Genomic DNA, 25,998 nt, shown 5'->3' with positions numbered 1-25,998 from the left:
TGTGCAGGTGAAACACCATAACGGTAGAGCAGAGCTTGTAGAATCACCAATGAACAAGAAAAATATTGCCAGGCAATGGTGTTGCACGCCTTTGATCCTAGCACTTGGCAGGCAGAGGCAGGTGGATTTCTGAGTTCAAGGCCAGCCTGGTGTACAGAGAGAGTTCCAGGACAGCCAGGGCTACACAGAGAAACCCTGTCTCAAAAAACAAAAAAACAAACAAAAAAAAAAAGTAAGAAATTTGAACTAATCAGTAATAGAAATTAGATATTAATCTAAAGGAGGAGAAGGAGGGGAAGGAGGAGAGAAAGGAGGGGAGGAAGGGAATAGATTCAGGGAAAGAAGGGAAAGAGGGGGAGAGAAAAAGAGGGGTAAAAGGGAAAGGAGGGGGAGCAAGAGAGGGAGGGAGGAAGGGAAAAGGCTCACCAATGATTTGGTGCAAAATACTACTCAAGTCTTGTACTACTCTGATATTAAAACCAGACAAAATCTGTAAGAGAAGAGTACAGCCTCAAATCCTTCAGAAAAAAAGTAATTCCTTCAAAGAAACACTACCTCCATATGACACATGGAGGAACAACACAGGAAGAGGAGCTTTCTGTCACTAAAAGGTCATGAAGTAAAGGCTTGGTTCCCAATGTGCATGGGAGGAAACAAGAGAGACTACCAAGTAGGATGTCTTCAGCCTGCTGGAAACTCTGGTCTTTGCTCCTTCCCTGTGAGTGAGTGCTCAGGCCCTGCCTTGCACTTTCAGTCTTCAAACAAACAGGGCCCAAACATGCACAGAGTGAGTCAAAATGAACCTTGAGGATCACTGTATCTACCCCCAAATGAAAACTTAACCTATAGGTATCATCATACTTAATACTGAGTAACTGTACACTCTAAGGATTAAAAAGAGGTAGGATGTCCACTCTCTATGGAACTCTTGGAGAGTTCTAGCAAATATACTAAGGAATTCAACAATAAAATAGTATTAATTAATACCATCTACATGGCAAAGAAATACATGTGTATGGCATTCATTCACAAGACTGTATGCACACCTCCATGTTCATAACAACACAGCAACAGGCAAGAACTGTTAACACTGCAACTGACACCAACTGGTAAACAGAAACAAGATGTGACATTGTATTTATTTATATTTTTCTTTTTCTTTTTCTTTTTCAAGACAGGGTTTCTCTGTGTAGCCCTGGCTGTCCTGGAACTCACTCTGTAGACCAGGCTGGCCTCAAACTCAGAAATCCACCTGCCTCTGCCTCCCAAGTGCTGGGACTAAAGGCATGCGCCACCACCACCTGGCAAGATGTGACATTGTAAGGCCCAATTTGTAAGAAACTCAATTTGTGTGAGACCAGGAAGAAAATCACAAAGTCCACGAGAGCAAACATCCTATGGTAACTCACTCTCCTTAGCAACAGCCAGTCAGGCTACAATAATGGGGTCAAGGTACAAAAAGATAACTTTAAGACTTCCTGTAAAGAACAGATAACTTACCCATCCTGCTCATCAGGCAGGTTTGCCTTCCTGTTCTGTCTGTGTAGATTACACTAGAAATGCAATTTTTAAAATATTAACTTGCTGGCCCATAATGGAAATTCCCCAAGTTTGCTGTAACTACAATAAAGACTCAGGGCTCTCACTCTGACCTGCTGCTATGTTGAGAGTCAGAGAGACCTTGCTCACAAGCTTATAATAAAGACCCTTATGTGTTCTACAATGGAACTGACTCCTTGGTGGTCTTCAGGTACCTGCAACTTGGGCATAACAACATAAACACACAATTGGACTCTCCTTGCCAACACAAAAACAAAGAATATGCTAATACAAACCACATAATGTGAGGATCTCAAAAATGTCGGTTATACTGTGTGAGTTTATTAAAACACCCAGAGTAGGCAAAGTTATAGAGGGAAAAAGCAGATCAATGTGCCAAGAGGTAGAAATAGAATAATTGCAACTTTGGGATGTTTGACATATGCTCAACTGCATCATGGTGATGGTCAGTTTTAAAATAAAACTATCTTAAAATGGTTGAATTATATATCTACAATGCTTTATTATTATATATACATATATATACATATATATATACACACACATATATATATATATATATCAATATATATATCAAAGCAGTAGCTGGACACGGCAAGGCACTCCTTTAATACCGGCACTGAGGGCAAAGAGGCTAGCAGATCTTTGTGAATTTGAAACCAAGCTGGTCAACACAGCAAGTTCCAGGAGAGCCAGGGCTATAATAGTGAGACCCTACATCAAAGTAAGAGACAGACAGACAGACAGACAGACACACACAAACATACACATACACACACAGGAGGGTGGTGGGGTGAGAGGGAAGAAGAGAGGGAGGGAAGGAGAGAGGGAGAGAAAGAGAACAGCAGTGAAGGCTTGCTTTGAACTATTTAGGAAAACAAAGTCATCAGGACCAATCATGTCCTGCTGTATTTTCACCCACTGTGTTAATGTATTCTTGTCCTGTAATATACCACCAATGCTCTCTCATTGCCCTTAGAGCTTACCAACACTCCCGCCTCCACAGATACATTCCCCAGGATAACTTGACTATCTAGCTTTCTAGTAACCAGAACAAAAAGATTTCCAAAATGGAGAAAGTTTTAAAATAAGATGAAAGACTTAGCACAGATTTTTAATAATCCCCTTAGATTAAGAGTGGAAATGAACTTGAAATGTGCTCTTACTTTAAGATGGAATGGATTTCCAGAATGTTACCTTTATGAAACATTCAAATAAAATGGGGAGAATAAAACAAAGCTATATCCAAGTCTGAATACTGCAGCATTCTATACTGCCATATTTGTGTATTAATATTTGTACCTTCACACAATAAGGAGCATCCACATATGTATCCATGTATATGTCACACAATATTAAGAACACTGGGTAGAAATCCTAAATGTGAGCGTGGTTACCACAGATTTTCTTCTATTCATATACAAAATTTTTTCATAAGAACATTGCCTTGGCAATAATTTAAAACCACATTTTTATTTCAAGAATCAAAGGAAAATGATGGAAGCATCTGACAGTACCTGGAACACATCCGATGCTATCCTAAGTGAAAGAGTGCATCCATCCAAGCACATGCTAGCCCAGATCTCAATAAACAACTTAAGGACTTACTGAAAGGTTCCAGAAAAACAAGTCAAACCTAAATGCAACAGCAAGGCAGAGTAACGATAAGGGAAGGTCTCAGTAGTAGAGTTGATTATTTGAAAAGATTACCAAGTTTAACAAACCCCTGCCCAAACTAAACAAAGAAAGCATGAGGAGACACTAATTTATAAAACTATATTGTAATCTACTGATTCAAATGAAATCCAGATTAAAAGGTAGCAATAAAAACTCATATTACCAAAGTATGTAAATTCTAGAAGAAATAGATAAAGTTCTAAATGTATATGATCTATCAAAATTAAGTCCAATTAATTTAATGCACCTACAACTCTAAAAATCTTACTCCCACATCTCCCAGCTTTGCTACTCTTAGGCATAAACTCCAAGGACTGCACATCTAGCATGCATCTTGTCTATCTGTTTTTATAGATGCTCTATTAAGCTCACCAAAGAAAAGGCAACACCCCATATGCCCATCAACAAGGAGTAGATATGGAAGCTTGGCTCATATGTGGAAAGAAATATTATTTTACTGTAAGGAAAAATAAAAAGAAAATTTTATGAAAATGCATGAATTTGGACTCAACAAACATGGACTGTGTGCTGTCTTTCATGTGCTGCTTTGAGCTTCCAATTCCTACATGTGTGTATTTATGTGGCCTTTGGCTGAGAATGTGACAAGAAAGAAAAAATGACTAAGAAATGAGAAAAAGTTTCAAGGAAAGAGGCTAGGAAAGGTATTGGACTATAGCAGACATCAAAACACAAAGGACAAGGCTGGAGGAGCAGGGTGAGCAGGGAAAGAAGGAGAGGCATGTGGAAGGAAGCCTCGTGAAAACCAAGTACAGACCAATGACAAGTAAACCCTGGTTACTTAAAAATTCGCAATATCAGGGCTGGAGAAATGGCTCAGTGGTTAAGAGCACCAGAGATCCTGAGTTCAATTCCCAAGAACCACATGGTGGCTCACAACCATCTGTAATGAGATCTGATGCCCTTTCCTGGTGAGTCTAAAGAGACATTGTACTCAAATACATAAAATAAATAAATAAGTCTTTTAAAAAATTTACAATATAACTACACAAACTTAAAAAACTACATATTTAATACATTAAGATTATATAAATTATAAAATTCGTTAGAAAAAATGATCAGCATATGCATTTTACAAAAATTATTCAAAGTGGCTCACAACTGAGCATTAGCAGGCAAAACTATGAAAACTCTCAGAAGTTAACAGGAGAAAATGGATGATGATTTTCACATAACCCAAAGAAGCTGTTCATGAGAGAATGAGCTAATGAGCTAGCTGCCAATGAACTTAAAAATTTTATGGGGTGCTAAAGAAATATTGAAGAGTTGAAAACACATGCCACAGATATCTAATAAAGGACTATTATCCAAGACATAAAACTATTAAAAGCAAGAATAAAAGACATTCTATTTAAAAAGTAGAAGCCTTAACAGGCATCTTTAACAACAACAAGTTATATGGAGCCATGTAAAGCTCACATTTCATACCACAAAAAGATACAATGTAAGGCACGAGACAAAGTCACATAGTATCAGCAAGGCAATCACACCGTCAAAGGCTGTGTTTCACAAGGAGGCACAGTTATACCTGGTGTGAATAGAGATGACACATCTCCATTTGAAGACATTCTGACAGCTCCTAACAAAAGTATGCACTAAGTACTCAATTCAACAATCACTCACTTCTTTCACTGTCAAGCAGAGATGGGTAAACACAAAAAATTACATGTGTGGGTGTGTTATTCATAAATTGCCCAAATTTGGGAGTGATCAAGGTATTTCAGATTGGTGAATAGATAAACGGTCTTCCAGACAATGTGATCTTGTATAAAGAAGGGAAAGGGAAATTAAACCTGAAAACAAGCACAAGAAATGCAACTGAGAAACTTAAAGAAGCTGACATGAGATGACCACATACTGGACGTCACACTATAATTATTCTAAAGATGGCTAGCTAGGAGACAGTAACTAAGGAGATCACTGAGCATCAGCTGTGCTAGCATACGCAGGAGCAGGGAGATGACTAAGTATAGCTCTGAGGAATTTTTGGGCAGAGAAAATGCTGTATGAAAAGATAATGATAGAAATTTGTCATTATACATTTCTTTCTATCAACTTACATAATGTATATAACCAAAAACCAGTACTAAAGTACACATTAAACTCAGACGTAGAGATGACTGAACAGGCCCATCAGCTGTTGCTAATATAGCACTCAAGTCTGTGATAATGTGAAGTGGGAACAGAACTCATCAAGGCAGGGAACATATAGGAAATTTCTGTAATGTAATCCTCGCTTAATTTTGTTGCGAACCTAAAATTAAGTACCACGATGGTATCAAACATATAATATGTTAACTTTAAAATATAAAAATTAAAAAGGAAAAAAATGCCTTTTCTTAACGTCCAAGAAACCCTTTTTTTAAAAAAAGTGATCAGGAAACTGCATAAGCATTTTAGTTCTGTCATATTAGTTCATGTTTTAAAGTAAATGTTCTAGACATTAAGAAATGCAAAACTGGCTAGCATATCATGGATGGTGTAAGAATACATTTTTAACATTAGAACCTAGAGTACCAACAGAGATAAAGTATGGAGTAGACTGAATATGATGCAAAACCAGAGTGCTGGTAGCAACCATATTAGCTAGATTTAAGTGGTACAAAAGCTGTGCCACAAAAGACCTGACAGCTTACCTAATGTAATCCCTGCGAGGCTAATGAGGGAGAATAGGAAACGCTATACTAGTCTGGTCTCAGGCACAGGCTAAAATTTAACATCATTTGTATGTAGAACTTGGATGGTCATTTTCAAGGTAATTAAAACTATTACCATGAAAAGAAAATTAAAAGTTCTTTTATGGGAGTGGAATGATTTCTATTTGCACATACAATTTAAGAATAAGATCAAACAGGCTTAGAGAAAACAGAAAAACAAAACATTGTAACAACACATAACCATCTTTATAAATGACAGGTTGATTATCAAACTGTTTTTAAAAGGTAGAATGAAACAATGTACATAAGCTAACAGGGTGAACAGGAACAACAAGGCAGAACACTTATGTTTTACATAAATTCTGAATAATTTCACATCAGTTTCTACAGAAACTCACTAAATCCAACAACAGCAAAGTTTTAGCTTACAAATGATCTCAATATTCCATTTCTGTCAAAATATTTTATTAAAGTACAGGCAATTTTTTCAAAGAAGAAATAACAAACCTCTGCTAGGCACAGGGTAAAAGCCCATCTGCTCAGAGGTGTTGGCTAGATGTAGCAAATTCCATCTGCAAGGCTCACTGCAAGGGCTCCCTAACCAAGCTCACCATGTTGATTTTGACCAAACACCCTACATAGACTGAAGCTGGCTACAGCAGAGATCACCGCTTTCCACTGCATCTGAATTCAGATGATACATTTCAGTAGAGAATTCCACATTTTGAACTTTAAAAATAAGTAAATACAGAAAGAGCTTCAAATCTCCAATTAAGTAACTTCCACTTTATCCCATTATTCATTTCAGTAATTTTCTACAAAGGTTCTCAATAAAGGATCGATTTGAATTACTGATGGACTTTCAAATGAGTCAGAAATTAACCATTTAATTTCAAATATACTTTTGGCTTATAGCTAGCCAACCTATTTACTAAGAGTTGTCTATAAACGTCACACAGACTACAAATATTTTACAAAGCTCGGTCCTTTCCACATGCCATGCTAGAGAGCACAGCTAAGCAGGAATAAGAGGGCTCAGATGTAATTCTCCTCACCATTGTAGGGAAACTTCAAAACAAACAGAAATAACAGAGATCAGGCTGGGGATTATGATGAGAGGGAAAGATCAATGGAGGAAAACAGGGAGAGAAGGCTAGAAAAGAGACACTATTTTAAGTCAGTCACAGAAGACTATACACTATGACTCCATTTATATGAAGTATCTAAAATACCAAATTCATACAGATATAATGCAGATTAGTAATTGCGACCAGGCCAAGTCTAGAAGTAATGGAGAGTAATGTCCAATAGGTATTTCTTTTGTAGAAAAATAAACTACTCTAAAATTCAACAGCAGTGATGGTTCCACAAAATTGTGAACATTCTAAAGAATATTAAATTAGATACTTTAAAAGGAATTTTGTCACATGGGAATTGTATCTTTAAAAGTTGTTATGCAGATATTAATGAATGTCAGTAAAAATACAGGGAGAAATCATTTAAACCTCATAAAATTAATTCTATACTTAAAGAAAAAAAGAGTGCCCAGAATTCACTAGTGAAGCTTAGCATAGTCTTTATCAGCAGAGCATTTTGCATGGGTATAAAAATACCTGAGTTGGATTCTCAGTACCACAAGACAGGGGCAGGGGGACTTCCTAGTTTCCAAACTGAAATTTGAAAGAATGAATGTGTCCAAGATGTGAGAAAAAGGATACTTGCATCAAGACAAAGATGATACAAATAGAATTTTTAAAAACTTGACTTTTAATATCTCATACTACCAGCCTAGAGAAGTTTCTAATGGAGCTTTCTGTCCAAGAAAAGCAGAGAAATGAACATCAAAATTTGGAGCTAGAACACAGGCTATCTGCTTTTAGTGATAAGCAGAATATACAGTAACCCAGATATCAGAATTCTTCACTCTTACATCCTCATAAAGTGAACAAGGTGTTGAAGTATTTAATACTGTCAAAATCTAAGCTGTGTTACTGAAATATAGAATATTATTTTCCTTATGACTCCACACTTTCCAAATTTACCTTTTGTTTGAAATGTGTATGTCACAGTTCAAAGTGGTATGAATTTACAACTAGAATATTGCAATCCAAGAAATCAAGTACACACTTGAAAATGACTCAGTCATCTCACAATTATGTACCTTGTGTAAAATAAATTAGAATCCTGAAAAGCAATATATTCAATTGCTTCTATGTAATATACTCATTCATAACTCAAGTGGCTTCAATTAAAATAACCCTGTTTGATTTTTACTTTAGCCTATAAAAATACCTCAAACCAACAGCCAATTCCCTGTCCCCTAGGGAATCAGACTCTTAGTGCACACACTGGGACCTCATAGCACTTCTTGATGCCCTTTCTGCCTTTCCTTCTATCACAGTTGTAGTACTTTGTGATTCTGTTGACCCACAGAAGCTGTTGCTCTAGGTAGGTAGAAAGAACACCTTCATCCTTCTTCCTAGCCTTCATTCAGATCTCTCCAGATTTCCCTTGGCCTGCTAGAACCTGTCCACGCAGCCCAGTCCCAGCCACTATAGATGTGGCTTCTTGGTGTAGACCCAAGTTCCCCCTTGCTCTTCCTACCTACCTATTTCAGCCTTTCCTTCTAGTCCATCTCTAATCCTTCCTGACTCCCTACACATCAGCAGAATAACCCTCTATAAGAGACCCCACACCCACCACACTTGGCTGGGACCTAGAACTGCTATCTTCCTAGGATGATAACAACCACCACACTTGGCTGCAATTCAGAAATGGCATGACCTTCACTCTTGGCTAGGACTAAGACTGGACAACAACAACCAACAACAGAAAACTCTTCCAGCAAATATATTTATACCAGATGATACCAGATCCCAGGGTAAAAACACAGACAACTTCTTTCAGAATCTAGGAACCCTACTGTTTTATAACCTGAAAAAAGCAATTTAGCTGAAGCACAGGACAAAGACTTCTAAATCACAGCAATGAACTTGTTTAAAAACTTTAAGAAGGATATAAATAAATGCCTTAGAGACCATGAAATATAAACAGTTCAAAAACTAATAAAAACAATTCAAGACATGAAAGAATTCACAAAAGAAATACAATCACTAAAGAAAATGCAAAGTGAAATAAAACTGGAAGTGAAAACTCTTGATGTCACAAAAACCTCAAAGGTAAGCTTCAGTAACTGATTAAAAGACATGGCAGAGAGAACTAAAGGTCTTAAAAACAAGGTAGAAAAACACAAATATCTAGGGCAAAGAAAATATTAAATTTATGAAAATCTAAGCACAAAACTTTCAGAAAATATGAAACACTATGAAGAAACCAAACCTATAAATAATAGGTATAGAAGTTGGAGAAGAAAGAATCCCAGATCAAAAGACACAGAAGAAATTTCTAACAAAGTCATAGAAAAAAGTTTTCCCTAGCTAAAGAAAAGACACTTATCTAGGTGCAAACTGCATGCAGATCACAAAATAGACAGGGTGAAAAAGGAATTTCCACATGACACACATAATCAAAACATCAAATGAACAAAAGAAGAAAGGTTATTAAAAGTTGCAAGGGAAAGGGTACAATCATCTAGAAAGGCAGGCCCATTAGAGTAACACATTGCGTTTTAATGAAAGCTCTGATAGCCGGAAGATTCTGGACAGCTGTTAAGCTCTGAGAGGCCACTGATGACAGCTCAGAATATTATATGCAGTAAAACTATCAATCACAATCTAGGAAAAAGAAAACATTCTATGATAATATCAAATTTAATCCTCTCTGTTTACCAATTCAGATCTACAGAATACACTAGGACAACTTCATTATGAGGCTCTTATACCCAGAGCCAAATGAATTCAGAGCAGAATACTATCAGACTTTAAAATTCAGTACCCCTCAAATTATTAAGCAAAATAAAAATTGAAGGAAAATTTACTAATTTTTTAATAAAGCCACTATTACCTTGATATCAAAACCACAGAAAGACACTCCTCCAAAAAAGAAAATTATAGACTAATATCAGTTTTGAATAGATGTAAAACATATCAATAAAATAGTTATAAGCTGAATAAGAATGCATGAAAAAGTTTACCCACCATAATCAACTTGGCTTATTTATTGCTGGCAGTATTGCAAACTGGTATAACCTCTATTAAAATCAGTGTGGCAGTTCCTTAAAAATCTGAAAATCACTTTACCATTCTATCCAGCTATACCACTCTTGGGTATATACCCAAAGGACTCTACATCTTACTGCAATCCATGAATACTGTTGCTTTATTGATTACAGCCAGAAATTAGAAACAGTCTAGGTGACCATCACTAGCAAATGGTTACTTCAATGTGATAGATTTACAAAATTTAATATTATGTAGCCATTAAGAAAAATGGAAATTGCAGGTAAATTATCCTGAGTGAGGTAACTAGGACACAAAAGACAAATACTGCATGTCTTCTCAGATATGCAGATGTTAGCTTTTATGCTACAGCTTTGTGTGTTTCAATCTAAATAGGCACAGAGTCTAAATAACTAATATGGGATGGGAGTGGGCTGGGGAAGACCCTCCAGAAAAGGAGAAACAGTAGAGTGTAGCAAAGGGAGCTAGAATGGGATGGAGGGGGATGGGTACACAGGCAAAAGAGGGTATGGGGGGGGCACTAACACTTAGGACTTTTGAAAAAATTTTAAATGTACCCTCTTCAAGGATGGGCCTTGGGATCACAAAGGGAATCTCCTGCAGAGGTTCCATGTACTTGTGACCAGCACTAATAATCTTTATTTGCGGCAAACACAAGACAAGTGTTCCTGGAATGCTGGTCTGTCCATGGTACCAACTTCGTACTGTTCCAGGGATGTCACCAGACACAATTGTACTTGGGGAAGGCAGGTTGTCATTTGGAATGAATACACAGCAAGACTGTACATCAAGCTAGAAAAGAAAAGCATAATTAAAATATTAAGGTCAGATCAAACTTACAGTTGAACTGCTAATATCATCAAAATAAATAATGAAGTAAAAAATGGAAAACATGCCCTCCATATGTCTTCATAAGTTAGTTTACTTAAGAAATCCAAATAAGAATTGGAAAAGCATTGCTTCAAGCTATCAAGCTGTTTCAAGCACACAGTGACATGAGACCCAGGCTGCAGCTGCCCTTCACCACTTACCTTCAAGAACCATGAAGGACTTAGGAATGTGCGGGAGATGCTGAAGACACAGATTCCCTGCTTTTCCAGGTCATTAGACAACAGTAGAAGCAGGTACATAAGACTACCAACTTTTTGTTTTGTTTTGGGGGCTTTGTTTGTTTTAGTTTTTTGAGACAGGGTTTCTCTGTGTAGCCCTGGCTGTACTGGAACTCGCTCTGAGACCAGGTTGGTCTCAAACTCATAGAGATCCGCCTGCCTCTGCCTCCCAAGTGCTGTGATTAAAGTCTTGGACCACCACTGCTTGGCGACTTTTTATTTTTCATAATGTTATTTCTGTGCCCATTCAGTGCCTGTATTTAAAAATTAGAAACTAAAGTAGATGATACATACTTAAAATACCCAGTTTACAGCTCTAATCAATCATTAAAAGAATATGTCTATGTAACAGACTTTGTGTATACACTCTACGAGGCAAAATGTATATATGCACACATATATGCCACATGTATTACACATAGTAATATGAAACCTTAGAAATCAAAGTGCTCTGTCTCATTTTAGTCTTCAATGTATTATGTAAATTGTAATTTTATATAAAATGTTTACTTCCCCTTAAATATTGAGAATACTTACTTAATTCACAAGAATGAAGAAATATAGAGCATTAAAGCCAAAACTGCCCAAATGTAACACTCAATAATATTAGTTTTGTTTTTAATAATTCAGAGCCAGTGAAGATTAAGTTGTATTAGTCTTAGTTGATGCTTACATAATAATATTCCATTTGAGATTATAATAATGCCTCAAATCTAACATATTATTTTGTTAAACAAATATAAATGATTACTTAATAGTATTCTATTAAAACTGTGCAACAAGGATGTGATTTGAGGGTATGATAAAACAAGTATTGCTTACTAAGTTTAGGGATATTTTAGGTGATTGTGTTACCAAGGAGAATATGTTTTATGATCAATAATGAAAGACACAGTAATATCCCTTCTTTCAGGTTAATGTAACTCTAGCGAGAACATGGAATTCCACTTAGAGTTCCTTGATACAATACATAATTCACTGACATACAAATAAATAGCCCTGTCTGTATTGGATTCACATCTTTGAGTATGGACAACAACTGAATTTAGTGATGGAAAATGGCACATGACCTTCTGCAAAGACAAATGCATGTGATGGATGTGTCAACGGACTTCTATTAGTTCCACAACCATACCTTGCAGCTTTCACAGTGGAAGTAGGTAAGAGGTAAACAGTTTATGATCCCATCAAGATAATAGCATTCTTCATTGAGACACACGTCTAAGTCTTACATGAATCACTAGTATGTTTTAAATTTTCAAAATAATGCATTAATGATGTTTAATTATACAAGTTACAATGACAGAACCTAAGTGACCTTTCTTTCTTAATTCAGGTTAAGAGAATAAAATATGAATAAATAGACATTTCATATAGACATTGATTATGTATGTTCTCAACATTGGAAGGTCATCAGTTTAATATGCTAAAACATGTGATCATACACACTAAGTCAACTTTAGAAATAAAATTTCAATTGTATTGTGATTTCCAAAATCATAAAACATACCACTCTACTAACTTTAAAAACCAACTATTTCATAGCATGGAAACAGTGAATGATAATACATACATAATCTATACACATACTATATACATGTATGAGTCAGGTTAAAAGCTCTGAAACATGAGTTTTCTAAAATATGGTATTTATGATAAGGGTTCCTCCAGTAATTAGAATCTAAACACACATACTACAAATTGCTCAAAATTATTATGGAGAATACCATGTATTCTATACAGAGGCTATGACATGGATCTTTTCTACACATTAAGAATAACTGTTAAACTGTGTGTCTAAACTGTGGTTTAATGTAAAATGTTGAGTGATTTATATTATTGGGCACAAGTGTGCAGCTGTAAATTCTGCAGTAGTGTAAAGACCTGACAATTCAAAGGAAAAAAAATGAAGTAATCTGCCAGTAAGACATCCTGAACCTGGGGGTCAGATTTTGTTCATGGAAACCACCTGGTTGGGACCCTGTGCACCACACCAAACACAAATGATCTTTAAAAACTACCCTATTCATTAATGCATTGCAGCTGGACTGTGTTACTCCATTTTTCCATGGCAACATCCTTTCTGTTTCAAGGATCTTGTTTCAGTTTTGGTAGCAACAAGTTCTTTTGCCAACATTGAACACATTCATGGGTGAAAGTAAGGGGATTACTATAAATTCTTGAAGTAGAACCACCTCTATTTGATTCCTACTAGGTTAAGGGTTATGAGCTTAAGTAATAGATATAGAAAATAAAACAATAAAGTAAAAAAATGTTTGGTATTCATATTTTAACAAATGAAATTATTGCAATGCATTCTTTTTCTTAAACTTTAAGTTTATGTGCCATTGCAAATGACCCATGCCTGGTGTTTCCCAGCTCTGTAGGTGAGATTTGAAAATCAGAAGCCTGTTCCTTTCTAATGAGGGAGTGGATCTAGATAGAAGTAGGGAGGAACTGGGAGGAATAGAGGAAAGAGAACGTGTATTCAGGGCATAGTGTATGAGAAAAGAATCCAATTCAAAACAAGGAAAAAAATGAACTGATTTTTGTAATTTATTTGCTATATAAATGTGAGGGCAACTCATTTAAAAGGAAGTCTTTATATATTAATCTGAAAAATCACCTACTGTCTCATGAAATACTTCATATGAAAATTCTTTCTAATGCTGTTCTAGGTGTTTTCACAAAGACAACTGCCTCATAGGCTCAAAAAAATATGTACCCCTCGTTTGATATAAGATCTAAGGAATAACTGTGCTTATTTAAAAACACTAGAGAATGAGATATTCTCTATGTGAATATAGTTTATTCTTTAAGAAACAATTTCAGGGATGGAGAGATAGCTCAGTGATTAAAAGCACTGACTGCTCTTCCAGAGTTCCTGAGTTCAATTCCCAGTAACCATATGGTGGCTCACAACCATCTGCAATGGGCACTCTTCTGGTGTGTCTGGAGACAGCTACAGTGTGCTTAAATAAATAAGTAAATAAATTCTTTTTAAAATTTTTAAATTAAAGGGGGAAAAGCCTGCCATTGTAAGCTACTCTCTTCCTGTTTTTAAATCTGTGCACTCTTTCACATCTACAAGGATCTGAACTGAAATTCAAGGAATACAGTGATAAAAGAAATAGGTCTGCCGTGAAAAAGAGTACAATGAAGACTGACAAAGCACTATGGTAGACAGCTTCATTGGTATGTAAGACTCCCTAGAAATGAAACAAATAAATAAATGAATGAATTACTTTATAATTTCAGAGAATTCCTCAATATCACAAATCTTTCAGTAGACCAGTACCTCTAAGTCACTACTGTTCCTACTTCATTTGTGCTACAGCATGTGACACAGTTCGTAGCATTTACTAGGTATGCAATAAACAACTGTTAAATAAGTAAATGATGATTTTTGCAACTAAAAACTAAAATCATTTCTTCATTTATGCTGTTTACTGTTTTGTTCCAAGAAGAAATCTATTAGGATAATTAATAAAATTGACTTAATGGTCAGATAAGTTCATGTACATGTGATAGTCATTTTCCTCATACAGGGGAAATACAACATTGACAGAAAGATGTGTGATGCTGTTAACTAAACACTTTCCAAGTAAATCCACAAATAAACACTAAGTATCTGCTATTTACAAAACTATTTGACTTCAAATATTTAAAAGTATGTACACGCTCCACACCCTAAACGTTGGTTGTTTACCTGTCTTATAACAGAACAAAGACACAGAACTATAACCAACTTCATTTCTTGTTTATGTTATTAGTATATTTCTTAGTTTAGGTCTCTATTGATGTGATGAAGCAACCTGGCCAAAAGCAACGGGCAGAAGAAATGATTGATTTCAGCTTACATCTCCCAGCCACTGTTCATTACTGAGAGAATTTAGGGCTGGAACTCAAGACAGGAACCTGGAGGTATGAGCTGATGGAAGAGTGCTGTCTACTGGCTTGCTCACTTAGAATTTCTTATAGCTCCCTATTAAGGTGGGCTCTCCCACACCAATAACCAATCAAGTGAATTTATCAGAGGTTAGCTCACAGGCCAACCTGGTGGGAGCATTTTCTCAACTGAAGTTCTGTCTTCCCAAATTACTCTGGCTTGTATCAAGATAACACAAAACCACTCAGCACTGTGTATCATGGAAATATTTTGCATATGGAATCTAAATATACCCAAGTTTAAGTTTCAAATAAAAATAAAACAATCTCAAGGGGAAACCTTGAATATCTTCCATACTTTTCCCATTCAATCTTGATGGGGGGTGGTTGTTAAATTCCTAGAGTTGGATTTCAGACTTCTTGCTAAGAAGCCTCCAGGAAATGGCTGTAACTCTGTTGGTGTTTATGAATAGGAAGGTAATCTCCATATAGAACCTTTAGTGTTATAAAACATGCTTTCATAATTAATGCACTGGCTCTTCATCTGTCTGTCCTGAAATGTTCGCTACTACTTGATACTGAAGATGAGTCAGGGAGTTCTCTAGACACCAAGAGCTATTATTTCATCATTGTCCAAAGCTGGGGTTAAGTTCCCCAAGAGAGAATTCAATTGTCCTATCTAAATTGGCTTACAGTGCTTTACTTGAAATAGTTTGATTGACAAGCTCATCAATATTAAGTTGTACTATACATAATGGCAGAGTACCACTGAAAAACCCAGAAAACAAAACTCTGACATGTTGTAGGACAACGACCTGAACCTCAATAGACATGAGCAGAACAGCTGAGCTCAGCGACAAGGACAGTGCTTCCTTCCTTTGAGCTCCAGGCCAGAGCATCTCAACTTTTGTGGTTGGATATAAAATTAATTCCAACAAACCAGTAGCCTTCCTTTATACAAATGATAAATGGGCTGAGAAGGAAATTAGGGGGAAAACACCCTTCACACTAGCCACAAATAATATAAAATATTTTGGTGTACCTCTCACCAAGCAAGTGAAAGATATACATGACAAGATCTTCATGTTCCTGAAGAAAGAAATTGAAGACCTCAAAATATTTGTAACTTTATGTCATTGTTAATTATGTGCTTGCTAAATAAAATTATAGCTTTCAAAAATGTAAGATCATTGCTGATGACATTGGCCCTTGTGGTTTTCAGATAAAGAAAAATGTCAAAGAACAAATGAGCCTAATGTAATCTGTTAAAAGGCGCTCAAGCACAACATGTCTAATTCTAACAACAGTCAACATGTACTGTTATAAAACAACCATTTTAAGGATGTATAACAATCCTATTTTGCAACTAAAAAAATAAGTAATATGTACCAAATATTGTTAGTGCCTTTATACTTCATAAGTATTTCTAGCCTAAGTATGAAATAAAATGGTAGTAACAAATATCAACTTTGGCCCCAAACTCAATTTTCTATAAACTCTGGTCCCAAATATATTTACTTCTTCAAAGTTTTACTGAAAAAAAAATAATTTTTTGATGGTTTTAAAGTTATGATGTTCAGTTTTATTTGATGACACGTTCAGAGTTTACTGTTTTATATTTTGATCAATAAAACATCTTAGAAAACAGAAAACCTTTTTTTAACAAACAATATTTTAACTTAGATTTAAATTACTTAATCAGAATATATATAATTTTCTCTCTAAAACTTACATGATATATTAACATCTGGTAATGTTTAAATACAGTATGTGTCACACAGGACCAGGACCAGGGTACAGCACATAAAAATCTCACCGATCAGAAGCAAAATAATTTATGAAATGAAATACTCATATGCAAATTAATATCCAATATACTTACTCAAAATGAAGAACCATAAAATACATGGTGCATTTCAAAGGCTGAGAGTGACAAACTTTATGTGATATGTATTTCATCTAATTTCACATAAAACAAACAAAAAAAAAAGGAATAAGGGCTACTGTGAAAGTTTACATAAGCTCCTCCTAGAAACTGGCATTATTAGAAAGTGTGGCCCTGTTGGAGTGTGTCATTGTGGGTGTGAGCTTTAAGACCCTCATCCTAGTCCTGGAAGCCAGTACTCTACTAGCAGCCATCAGATGAAGATGTAGAACTCTCAGCTCTGCCTGCACCATGCCTGTGTAGATGCTGCCATGTTCCCACTTTGATGATAATGGACTGAAACTCTAAGCCATCCCCAATTAAATGTTGTCCTTAGAAGAGTTCCTTTGTCATTGGTCTGTTCACAGCAGTAAAACCTTAACTAAGACAGCTAACATTATGTGTATTTATGAATAACTAGCAGTGAAATGAGATTAAGTAAAGCTAGTAAGAGCACTGCATTATTATACAAGAATCACGATTACTGTGAGACTGGTAAACTTGGAATTAACCTTACATGGAAATGGTATATTTTATAGCACAGATAAGCAATAGAAAGGCCAGAGTTAACATGTAAACTGACCAGGACTCATGGAAATTCAACACTTTCTGGACTTCCATGAAGATTTCAGCCTCTCCCACTCATCTGATTAACTTTCCTTCAGGGACATTTTGTCTTCTATTGACTACTTTAAAGTAGTGTGTCAGTGGTCCATTGCTCTTTCAATTGACATGTTTTCCTGAATTTCTAGTTTCTCAAATTCTCCTTGTCTTAAGCATCTATGGAAAGACTCCCCAGATCAAATTTCTACTATAAGTGTGTTCTAGAAAGGAATATTCTAAGATACCAATGTATTCTGATATAGCAGAATATTCTAAGACAACAATATATACCAGTTAGCCACTTCAAATATACACACACATAAAATCAGACCCAATTTTTTTTCAATTCCAAAAAGCTGTATTCTATTGTTTAAAAGGTATCACTATCTAGGCAGACACTACAAGCAGAATGAAGATGACCTTCGAGACTGCTTTCTCATTCCATAAGTCCTTAGGTTGTACATTAACTTCAACCTGAGTCATCTGGCTATTCACTTGACACACTGCCTGATGTTCTGAAACCATGGTTTTCTGTACTTTGTTCATTTATTTTGCTTATTTCTGGCAGTAAGATAAATGTGATTCTGTTAATTTATCCTGAGTATAATATAGAACACTATATATATGTGTACATATATATTGTTAAGGAATTAAGGAATATAAAAGGAATGTTTAGAAATATAAAGCAAATATGATGAATGTTTTTCTAAGGCTGGCATCTAACTTTGTGTCTTTTGAAAATGGTATCAAAAAGATAATCATACAATGTTGTTTAATTCATTGTAGGCTGGATAATGAAGGAAAGAGGTAATTTTTATTATAATTATTAATATGAAACAGCATTAAAGGTCATGATATACTTTACTTAGCTGTTACTGTTAACTCTTGCATTATAGAACATAGAATGGTGTCAACTAGCTCTATTAGTCATTGACTATTCACTTGGGTCACTTGAATATGATGTGGATATGAAGAGTTCACTGAAGGCTTGGTCCACAGATGGTGGGATAACTCACTGATGAGACCCTCGCTCATTAGTTAGAAGGTGGGTCTGGGTTGGAAGAAGTGAGCAGGAGGTGCCTCTGAATGGTGTATGCAGTCCCTTGCCTATGCTCTCTGTTTCCCAGGTGGCTAGAGCTGAGCAGCTCTCTCCTGCTATACCTGTTTGTCATTCTTCAGTACTTAACACAGGCCCACAGGCAAAGGAGCACTTTTTCTTCTAAGAAACAACTCAAACTTCTGAAGCAAATAAAAATATCCTTCCTTTCTTAGGTACTTTGTCAAAGTAACAGAATACTAAGTAGCTTGGTCTCTGAATTCGTCAGAACAAGGCAGTAAGTGTTCATAATCCTTATCGAGACATACTCCCATATCTTTCTGAGACAGAGTTTTCTAAATCTCTCAAAAGAAGCTCCTTATAACAAGGTGTAAATAAAAATGCAAAAAAGGATATTACTACTAAGTTCTATTATATATGAAATATAAAGAAAAGTATGTCTTTCCTATTGGATTTTATAGTGCCAAACCTGCAGAAACAAAAATGCCAACTCCAAAATACTGTGGGTTGAACAGATTGAGTTGTATGCATTAAAAAGTCAAGATGAATTAGAATAAAATTTACTATTCACAGACATATAACTAATCATAAATCTTTTGGATACTATTTTTAAAAACCAGTGTTTAGAAAGTATAAGTTATTTTAACTTTAAAACAAATTCAAAGTATATACATTTTTATAAACCATGTATTGTCACATAATTTTGACTGAAAAAAGTAAACTGTACCAATGGACATGAGATGAACTGTGGGAATGCTGTCTGTAATAAGCAAGTGTATCAGGAGACACTAGACAGACTATGGAAATGCAGCATTTATTAAGCATAGTACCAGTGGACATGAGACACACTACAGCAATGTTGTCAGAAAGATTGTAGCATTACTGAATATGCTATAATTGTTATAGCATTATGGGAAGTAAAGCCATAACATTTCTAATGCTTAAATTTACCTGTAGCGTGAGACTCTTCACTGCATTCCATAATATCGCAATAAATTCTTTCATTTTGTCTTCAGGACTTCTACATTCTTCATGAATATGCAGCATGGCCTTCACAGGAACTGACAGTGGTCTGGACTCTAAGTTGAGGAACAGCTAGTTAGCAAAATGTATACATTGTGCTTTTACAAAGCGATACTGTAAGTAGTTCTAAGGTGGTTTCTATCTCTGCTTAAAATTATCACATTTGTATGAGATGATAAGTGCCCAATATTTGATTCATTCTGTGGGGTTACTAATCTTAGCTATCAGTCAAGTCATTGATGATTGAGAGGTTAGCTTCTAGGTGGATGGAAATGTTCTCTTAATTGATCACACAGAGAGGCACTCATTTTATGAACTGAGCTATAACTTGAGTTCTGCACAACAATTCATCATCATAAAGTGATAGAAAATGGGTCTTCCCATAAATGAAACTTTCAGATGGCAATGCCTTACTTACAAAATTATTTATAGCAAAAAATAACAAATACAACAAATAGATGTTATATAAATAGCAAAATATAACAAATACAAAATAAAAATATTTTATAACAAAAATTAATCAAAGTATACAAAAGGCTTATGTCATAATAAAAAAATTGATATTCTCTTAATAAAAATTTGGCTCATTGACAAGAACTACTGAATTTCAAAGCTTTGATAAGATTTCACAAATTATTTTAAGCTATTTAATAATTTCTAATAATAAGCAAATTATATATATTTATCTTAATAAATTCTTATGTGCTTATAGTGATCATGTTAATACAAATAAGTAATTTACATGCAAAAGAAAACAAGAAATCAAGGAAGAAAGGAGAAAAGGAAGAACGGGTGATAAAGAAAGAGAAAATGCTAAACAATTACTGACCAGTAAGAACTACAATTCAACAATGGAAGATAAGGCACTGATAAAAACATTTTTTGGTATCTTTTAAAGTGGAAATAAACTAAAATTTTCTGATATAATCCAAATATATTTTCAAAATAGTGTGTACGTTTTAGTGAGAATTTACCTACTACATATACATAATTTACAAGAAAAAGAAAAACAAACCACGGCATAAATTATCTTTGTGGGGTAATTGGAAAAAGGGCGCTGTATTTCTACTGTGTATATGTGGATACAAATTCCTTTAAAATAATTACATACTTTGATTTTCTTGGCATATAATTAACTTTATACACACTAAGACCTCTTTACACAATAAAATGTTAACTCATGCTTACTTTAAATTTCTATAGATTTCATTAAAATAATTTTTAAAGTATGAATACAAAACATTTTCACAAAGGTTTACTGTAAATTTTTTAAAGTACTGAAAAATATTACTCTCTGTAATGAGTACTATAGCTTGAAATAGGCCCACTTAGAGAATGGTAACGTATCTAGTGCACTACTGTCTGACAAAGAAATAGGAACTACTTCCCGACACAACTGCATGCTCCCTGTACATGCTGATATAAAGTCCTCATGGATTAAGTCCTCACATCATAAAAATTAAACCATACAGTCCTAAAAATCTGTCTGTAGCATAGGATTATTGTACTAATATTAAAGCAAATTAACCTAGTATGACTTGGATGTACTCACCATTCTTAGCATAAAACATCTATAACAATGTTTGATGAAGAACATGTGCAATGTTTTCAGTGTTGTTTAATTTTTAATTATCAATGTTGAGTACACCAATTCACAAAAACACAGAGTGAAAATGTGACAAGTATGTGTAGATAATTTTAAATCTCTTAGATTTTTTCATGAAACTTGGCCAGCAACTCAAACAGCAATCCTTTAAAATCAAACATTCTAACATACAATCCACAGGTACCATGTGATACATACTTAAAACCCCTTTTTTTCCATAATTAAAACATAATGCCCTCACAACAGCAGGAAGCCTGGTCCATGGTATGCACAGCACACCTCACACTCAGTAGTCTTGGATGTGAGTCAATGCAACAGCTTTCCTTGATGTTGTGTTGCATGACGTCAAGTATAGCACAAAGCATGTATGTTCTATCACCAGACTGAGGGCACAGGATACAGTGTGATTCAAACAAGCATTGCAGAGACACGTCAGATTCAGCGCATGCTTGAATGTGAATTTACTTTGGTCAGAGTATGTACAGAAACATTCTACTGTTGTCAATTTTTCCATAAGCTCCTACATTCAGTTAAGAAAGTGAGACTATGGGGCTGGAGAGTTGGCTCAGTGATTAAGAGCACTGACTGCTCTTCCAGAGGTCCTGAGTTCAATTCCCAGCAACCACATGGTGGCTCACAACCATCTGCAGTTGGATCTGATGCCCTCATCTGATATTCCGAAGAACGCAACAGTGACAGTGTACTCACATACATAAAATAAATTAATCTTAAACAAACAAACAAAGAAAGTGAGACTCAAGGAAGCAGATAACAGTGCGAGATCAAAGGGGTACAGGAGGGCACTATGGGGACTAGTCAGGACTCCCCAGAGATGCTGACACTAAAGATGAGAAGGCTGAGATTAGTGCTGCAGCATGGCAGCAGAAACAACTCACTATCAGAACTAGAACCTGATCAGCCTTGAAACAACATGGCAAGTAGCAGAAAAGGGAGACATAAAAACAGAGTAAATGCATCCTAGGTTTGTCCTAGGTCACAACACATTTTTGATAGCTATACAATATCTTTTTAAAAAAGAAAAACATTGTTACCACAACAGGTTAAGATACCAAGTAAATATAAACCAGAAGGAAGAGTATTAATGTATTATGTACATGCATGCATTGATATAATGGACTTTATTTATTATTATAATGTGTCTAGATTCGTGTATGTGTGATGCATTTGTTCCACAGCATGTACATCAACGTCTGGGGACAACTTTATGGAGTCAGTCCCTTCTTGCCATGGTAGCTTCCAGGAATCAAATTCAGACTGCCAAACTGAACACCAGTATTCTACCTGCTGAGCCATGAAATGAACTTAAAATAATTTGCATATGATTAGGACTCAAACAAGAAAAGAAGAACAAAGATTACTGGTCCAAGGTCTTCAAGGTAAGTAATGATAGGTAAAATAAGTTCTGCTATGTTTAAAGTTTACTCTTTCTAACATCCAAAACACACACACACACACAATGTGATCTTTACTTTGTGTGTGTGTGTGAAAATTTTAAAGAGCTTCCACATATCGTTGTTGGGCACTGAACTGGCTATTCTTTTTTTTTTCCCCAGGGGAGAGCGAATGCAGTCCCCCACTACCACAAATTATGCAGTCGAGTTTGGGGAATCACAGGGGTCAGCACATCTGGAGTGCAATGGATAAGCCTCATGAACTGGCTATTCTTAAGTCGACTTGACACACAAACTGAAATGAAGGAACCTCAATTGACATTCCTCCATAAGGTTCAGCAGTAAGGCATTTTCTTAATTAGTAATTGATGGGGAGGGCCCAGTTTCAGTTTTCTATAAGAAAGAAGGTTCAGTAAACTAGGGAAAGGAAGCCAGTAATTAGCACCTCTACAGTCTCAGCATTAGCTCCAGCCTCCAGGTTTCTTCCCAGCTTGAGTTCTTGTCCTGACTTCCTTTGATGATTGACAGTGTGGTATTGAAATGTAAAACAAATAAACCCCTTCTTCCCCAACATGCTTGGTGCTTCTTTGTAGCAACAAAAACCCTAAGACAAGTTGGTACCAGCATTGTGGGATACTGCTGTGACAGACTGACTATGTGTTGAGGAGGACCATGGAAGGAAGTACTCTGGAACTTTAGGGTTAAAAACTGTTAAGGATTCAGAGCTCAATGGGAAGTTCTTGAGCCTGAAAGATAAGAATGTTGAAAGCAGCACAGAAGATGAAGGGCTGCCTTATGATGCTCCAGAGGGAAATTTGAAGACTCTATCAGGACCATTTGGTACTTTGAAAGCAGATTCTGTCATTTTGGAGCAGAAGAATCAGCTACAATTAACAAGAGACCAACATCATTGAAGTGAAACCTTTGAGTTTCTGGAACAGTTGATGTTGGTGAGCTGGAGTTAAGAAACTGGTGGTGATTAAGAACAGATCAGTATCCCTGAGGTGAAATCTTCTGGGAAATAATTTTCTGAGAGCACAGAGGAGCTGTGTTCCAGAGGAGGCAAGGTTGTAAGTCTTGCTGGCAGCTAGACTTAGAAATGAGTAAGGGTCACCCAGATGATACTGGTTTTGAACACATGAAGGGGTCATGGAGAGCAGCTGAGGCTTGGCAATGTGAGAGGCCAGAAGAGCCTCTTGGTAAAGGTGCAGCCTCAGTGTCAGCTGTAGGACCAGGACTGAAGAAGTCATGCAAAAAAGATGAGGCTTGGCACCAAAAAAAGACCATATGAGAGGCTACTGTTGAAACTGCAGCCCAGTTGCAGAAGAAGATCTCAGCAATTTTGTTGATTCTAGTACCATGGGATTTCTTCCAAGAACATCATCAGCAGTGGAGAGGAGCCAGTCAAAGCGTAGAAAACAAGCTGTGCATATTGCAGAGAGCAGAGCTGGAGAAGTGACTCAATCTCTTTGGAGGAGCCCAGAGTAAGTGAATCCCAAATCACTGGATGTTGAGTTATTTATACTGTTGGAATTTGGTTTTGGTTGGTTCAGATTGTGACTGGGCCGTGCTCTTCCCTCTTGAAGAACGTATCAATCTAATCTCGACTTTATAGGAGATTACAGCTGGAAGATTTTGAACTTTTTAGATATTTTAAACAGACTGAAATTTTAACATGTTTGAATTAATAAATATTAGGAATTTAAAGTTGTTTATGTTTTTAATGTAATCTTGGGGATGAGTAAGAAAGGAAAAGTATAGCTTAATAGTAATTTGTTTGTGTGTCAAATTGAAAATGGGTCTAGTCTTATGTCAACTTGACATATAAACTAGAGTTATCTGAAAATAGAAAACCTCAACTGAGGAAATGCCTCTATAATACCCAATTCTTAGGTATTTTCTTAATTAGTGGTTGATGGGGGAGGACCTAGCCCATAGTGGGTGATTCCATAAGAAAGCAGGCCGAGCATGGCATGAGAAACAAGGCAGTTAGCAGCACCCCTCCATGGCCTCTGCATCAGCTCCTGCCTCCAGGTTCCTGCTAAGGAATAGCACTATGGAAATGTAAGCCAAATAAATTCTTTCCTCCCTAACTTGCTTGGTCATAGTGTTTCAATGTAGCAAAAGATACTCTTTTTTGTTTTATTTTTTATTATTAGATGTTTCCTTTATTTACAATATCTCCTTTCCCAGGTTCCCCTCCAAAAGAAAAAAGAATAAGAAAAAAAATTTAAAAAATTAAAAAAATTAAAAAAATAAAACTAAAACAATCCTCTGTTCCAATCCCCCTTCCCCTGCTCACCACCCCACCCTCTCCCACTTCTTGGTCCTAGGATTCCCCTACACTGGGGCATAGAACCTTCACAGGGCCAAGGTCCTCTCCTCCCACTGATGACCGACTTGGCTCTCCTCTGCTACATATGCAGCTGGAGCCATGAGTCCCCCCATGTGTACTATTTGGTTGGAGTATAGTCCCTGGGAGCTCTGAGGGTACTAATTAGTTCATATCGTTGTTCATGCTAAGGGGCTACAAACCCTCCAGCTCCTTGGGTCCTTTCTCTAGCTCCTTCATTGGGGAGCCTATACTCAGTCCAATGGTTGGCCGTGAGTCTCTACTTTTGTATTAATCCTACCCATATTCAGTCATCAAATCTAGACACTATTGTGGATGCCAACAGCCTGAGATAGCTGTCTCCTGAGAGACTCTGACAGTATACGACTAATGCAAAAGATACTCTTAAAACAGGTGTATACCATATTATTAGTAAGTTACTACTATTTGATATTCAATGTAAATCAGGGAATGTGTGTTAGTTTGAGATGAATTGGGTTTAGTGTCAAAACATACAATATCTACCCTTTACATACTGATTATACCCCATATATTACTTATGTCCTATCTGCATTTTACAATGTTTATTTTTGGTGACTTCACTTGGGAATACACCCAAGTCATTTAATACATTTAAATGAATGAAGGAGAAAGTGACCTTTACAATTGCTTTTAATGTCTAATGGCTAGATAGAATTTCCAGCTTTAAGAAACTTGTAACAAACTGCTTATAGTGCTTCAGACTTTTCATCATAAAACAAACGACATCCGATGCTATTACTCTGGAAAGACCCTTGGGAAATAATGGCTTTTGGATTCTGCTAGTCAGCGTGACATGGCATGCAAAATTGCATCTCATGCTGAGCCAACCAGGAAAATATATGTCATCACTATGTGACATTCGGAATTTCATCTGGAAACTATAATCTCATTCTGACTGCTAAAAGGGAGTGAGAAGACTGCATTAAAAATTTTGAATTTTTGCTGAGTTCT

The 25,998-nt window shown here is 36.0% G+C and overlaps 1 protein-coding gene across 4 annotated transcripts in view; it reads right to left on the bottom strand.

The window, feature by feature from the left end:
- The window catches only part of Vps13b (vacuolar protein sorting 13 homolog B), a 564,858-nt gene that overhangs the window by 314,807 nt on the left and 224,053 nt on the right, over positions 1-25,998 (bottom strand). For all 4 annotated transcript variants that reach the window (XM_031359340.1, XM_031359343.1, XM_031359341.1 and 1 more), the window contains exons 22-23: positions 19,584-19,711; positions 10,609-10,843 (exon numbers count right to left, since the gene is read on the bottom strand). In XM_031359340.1, the coding sequence (XP_031215200.1) occupies positions 10,609-10,843; positions 19,584-19,711 (363 nt within the window). The remainder of the gene's footprint in view (positions 1-10,608; positions 10,844-19,583; positions 19,712-25,998) is intronic.

The sequence above is a fragment of the Mastomys coucha genome, unplaced genomic scaffold (assembly GCF_008632895.1).
Source record: "Mastomys coucha isolate ucsf_1 unplaced genomic scaffold, UCSF_Mcou_1 pScaffold7, whole genome shotgun sequence".
NCBI classification, from domain to species: domain Eukaryota; kingdom Metazoa; phylum Chordata; class Mammalia; order Rodentia; family Muridae; genus Mastomys; species Mastomys coucha.
Note: the sequence above shows the minus strand (reverse complement) of the source record. Positions and strands in the feature narration are given on the sequence as shown.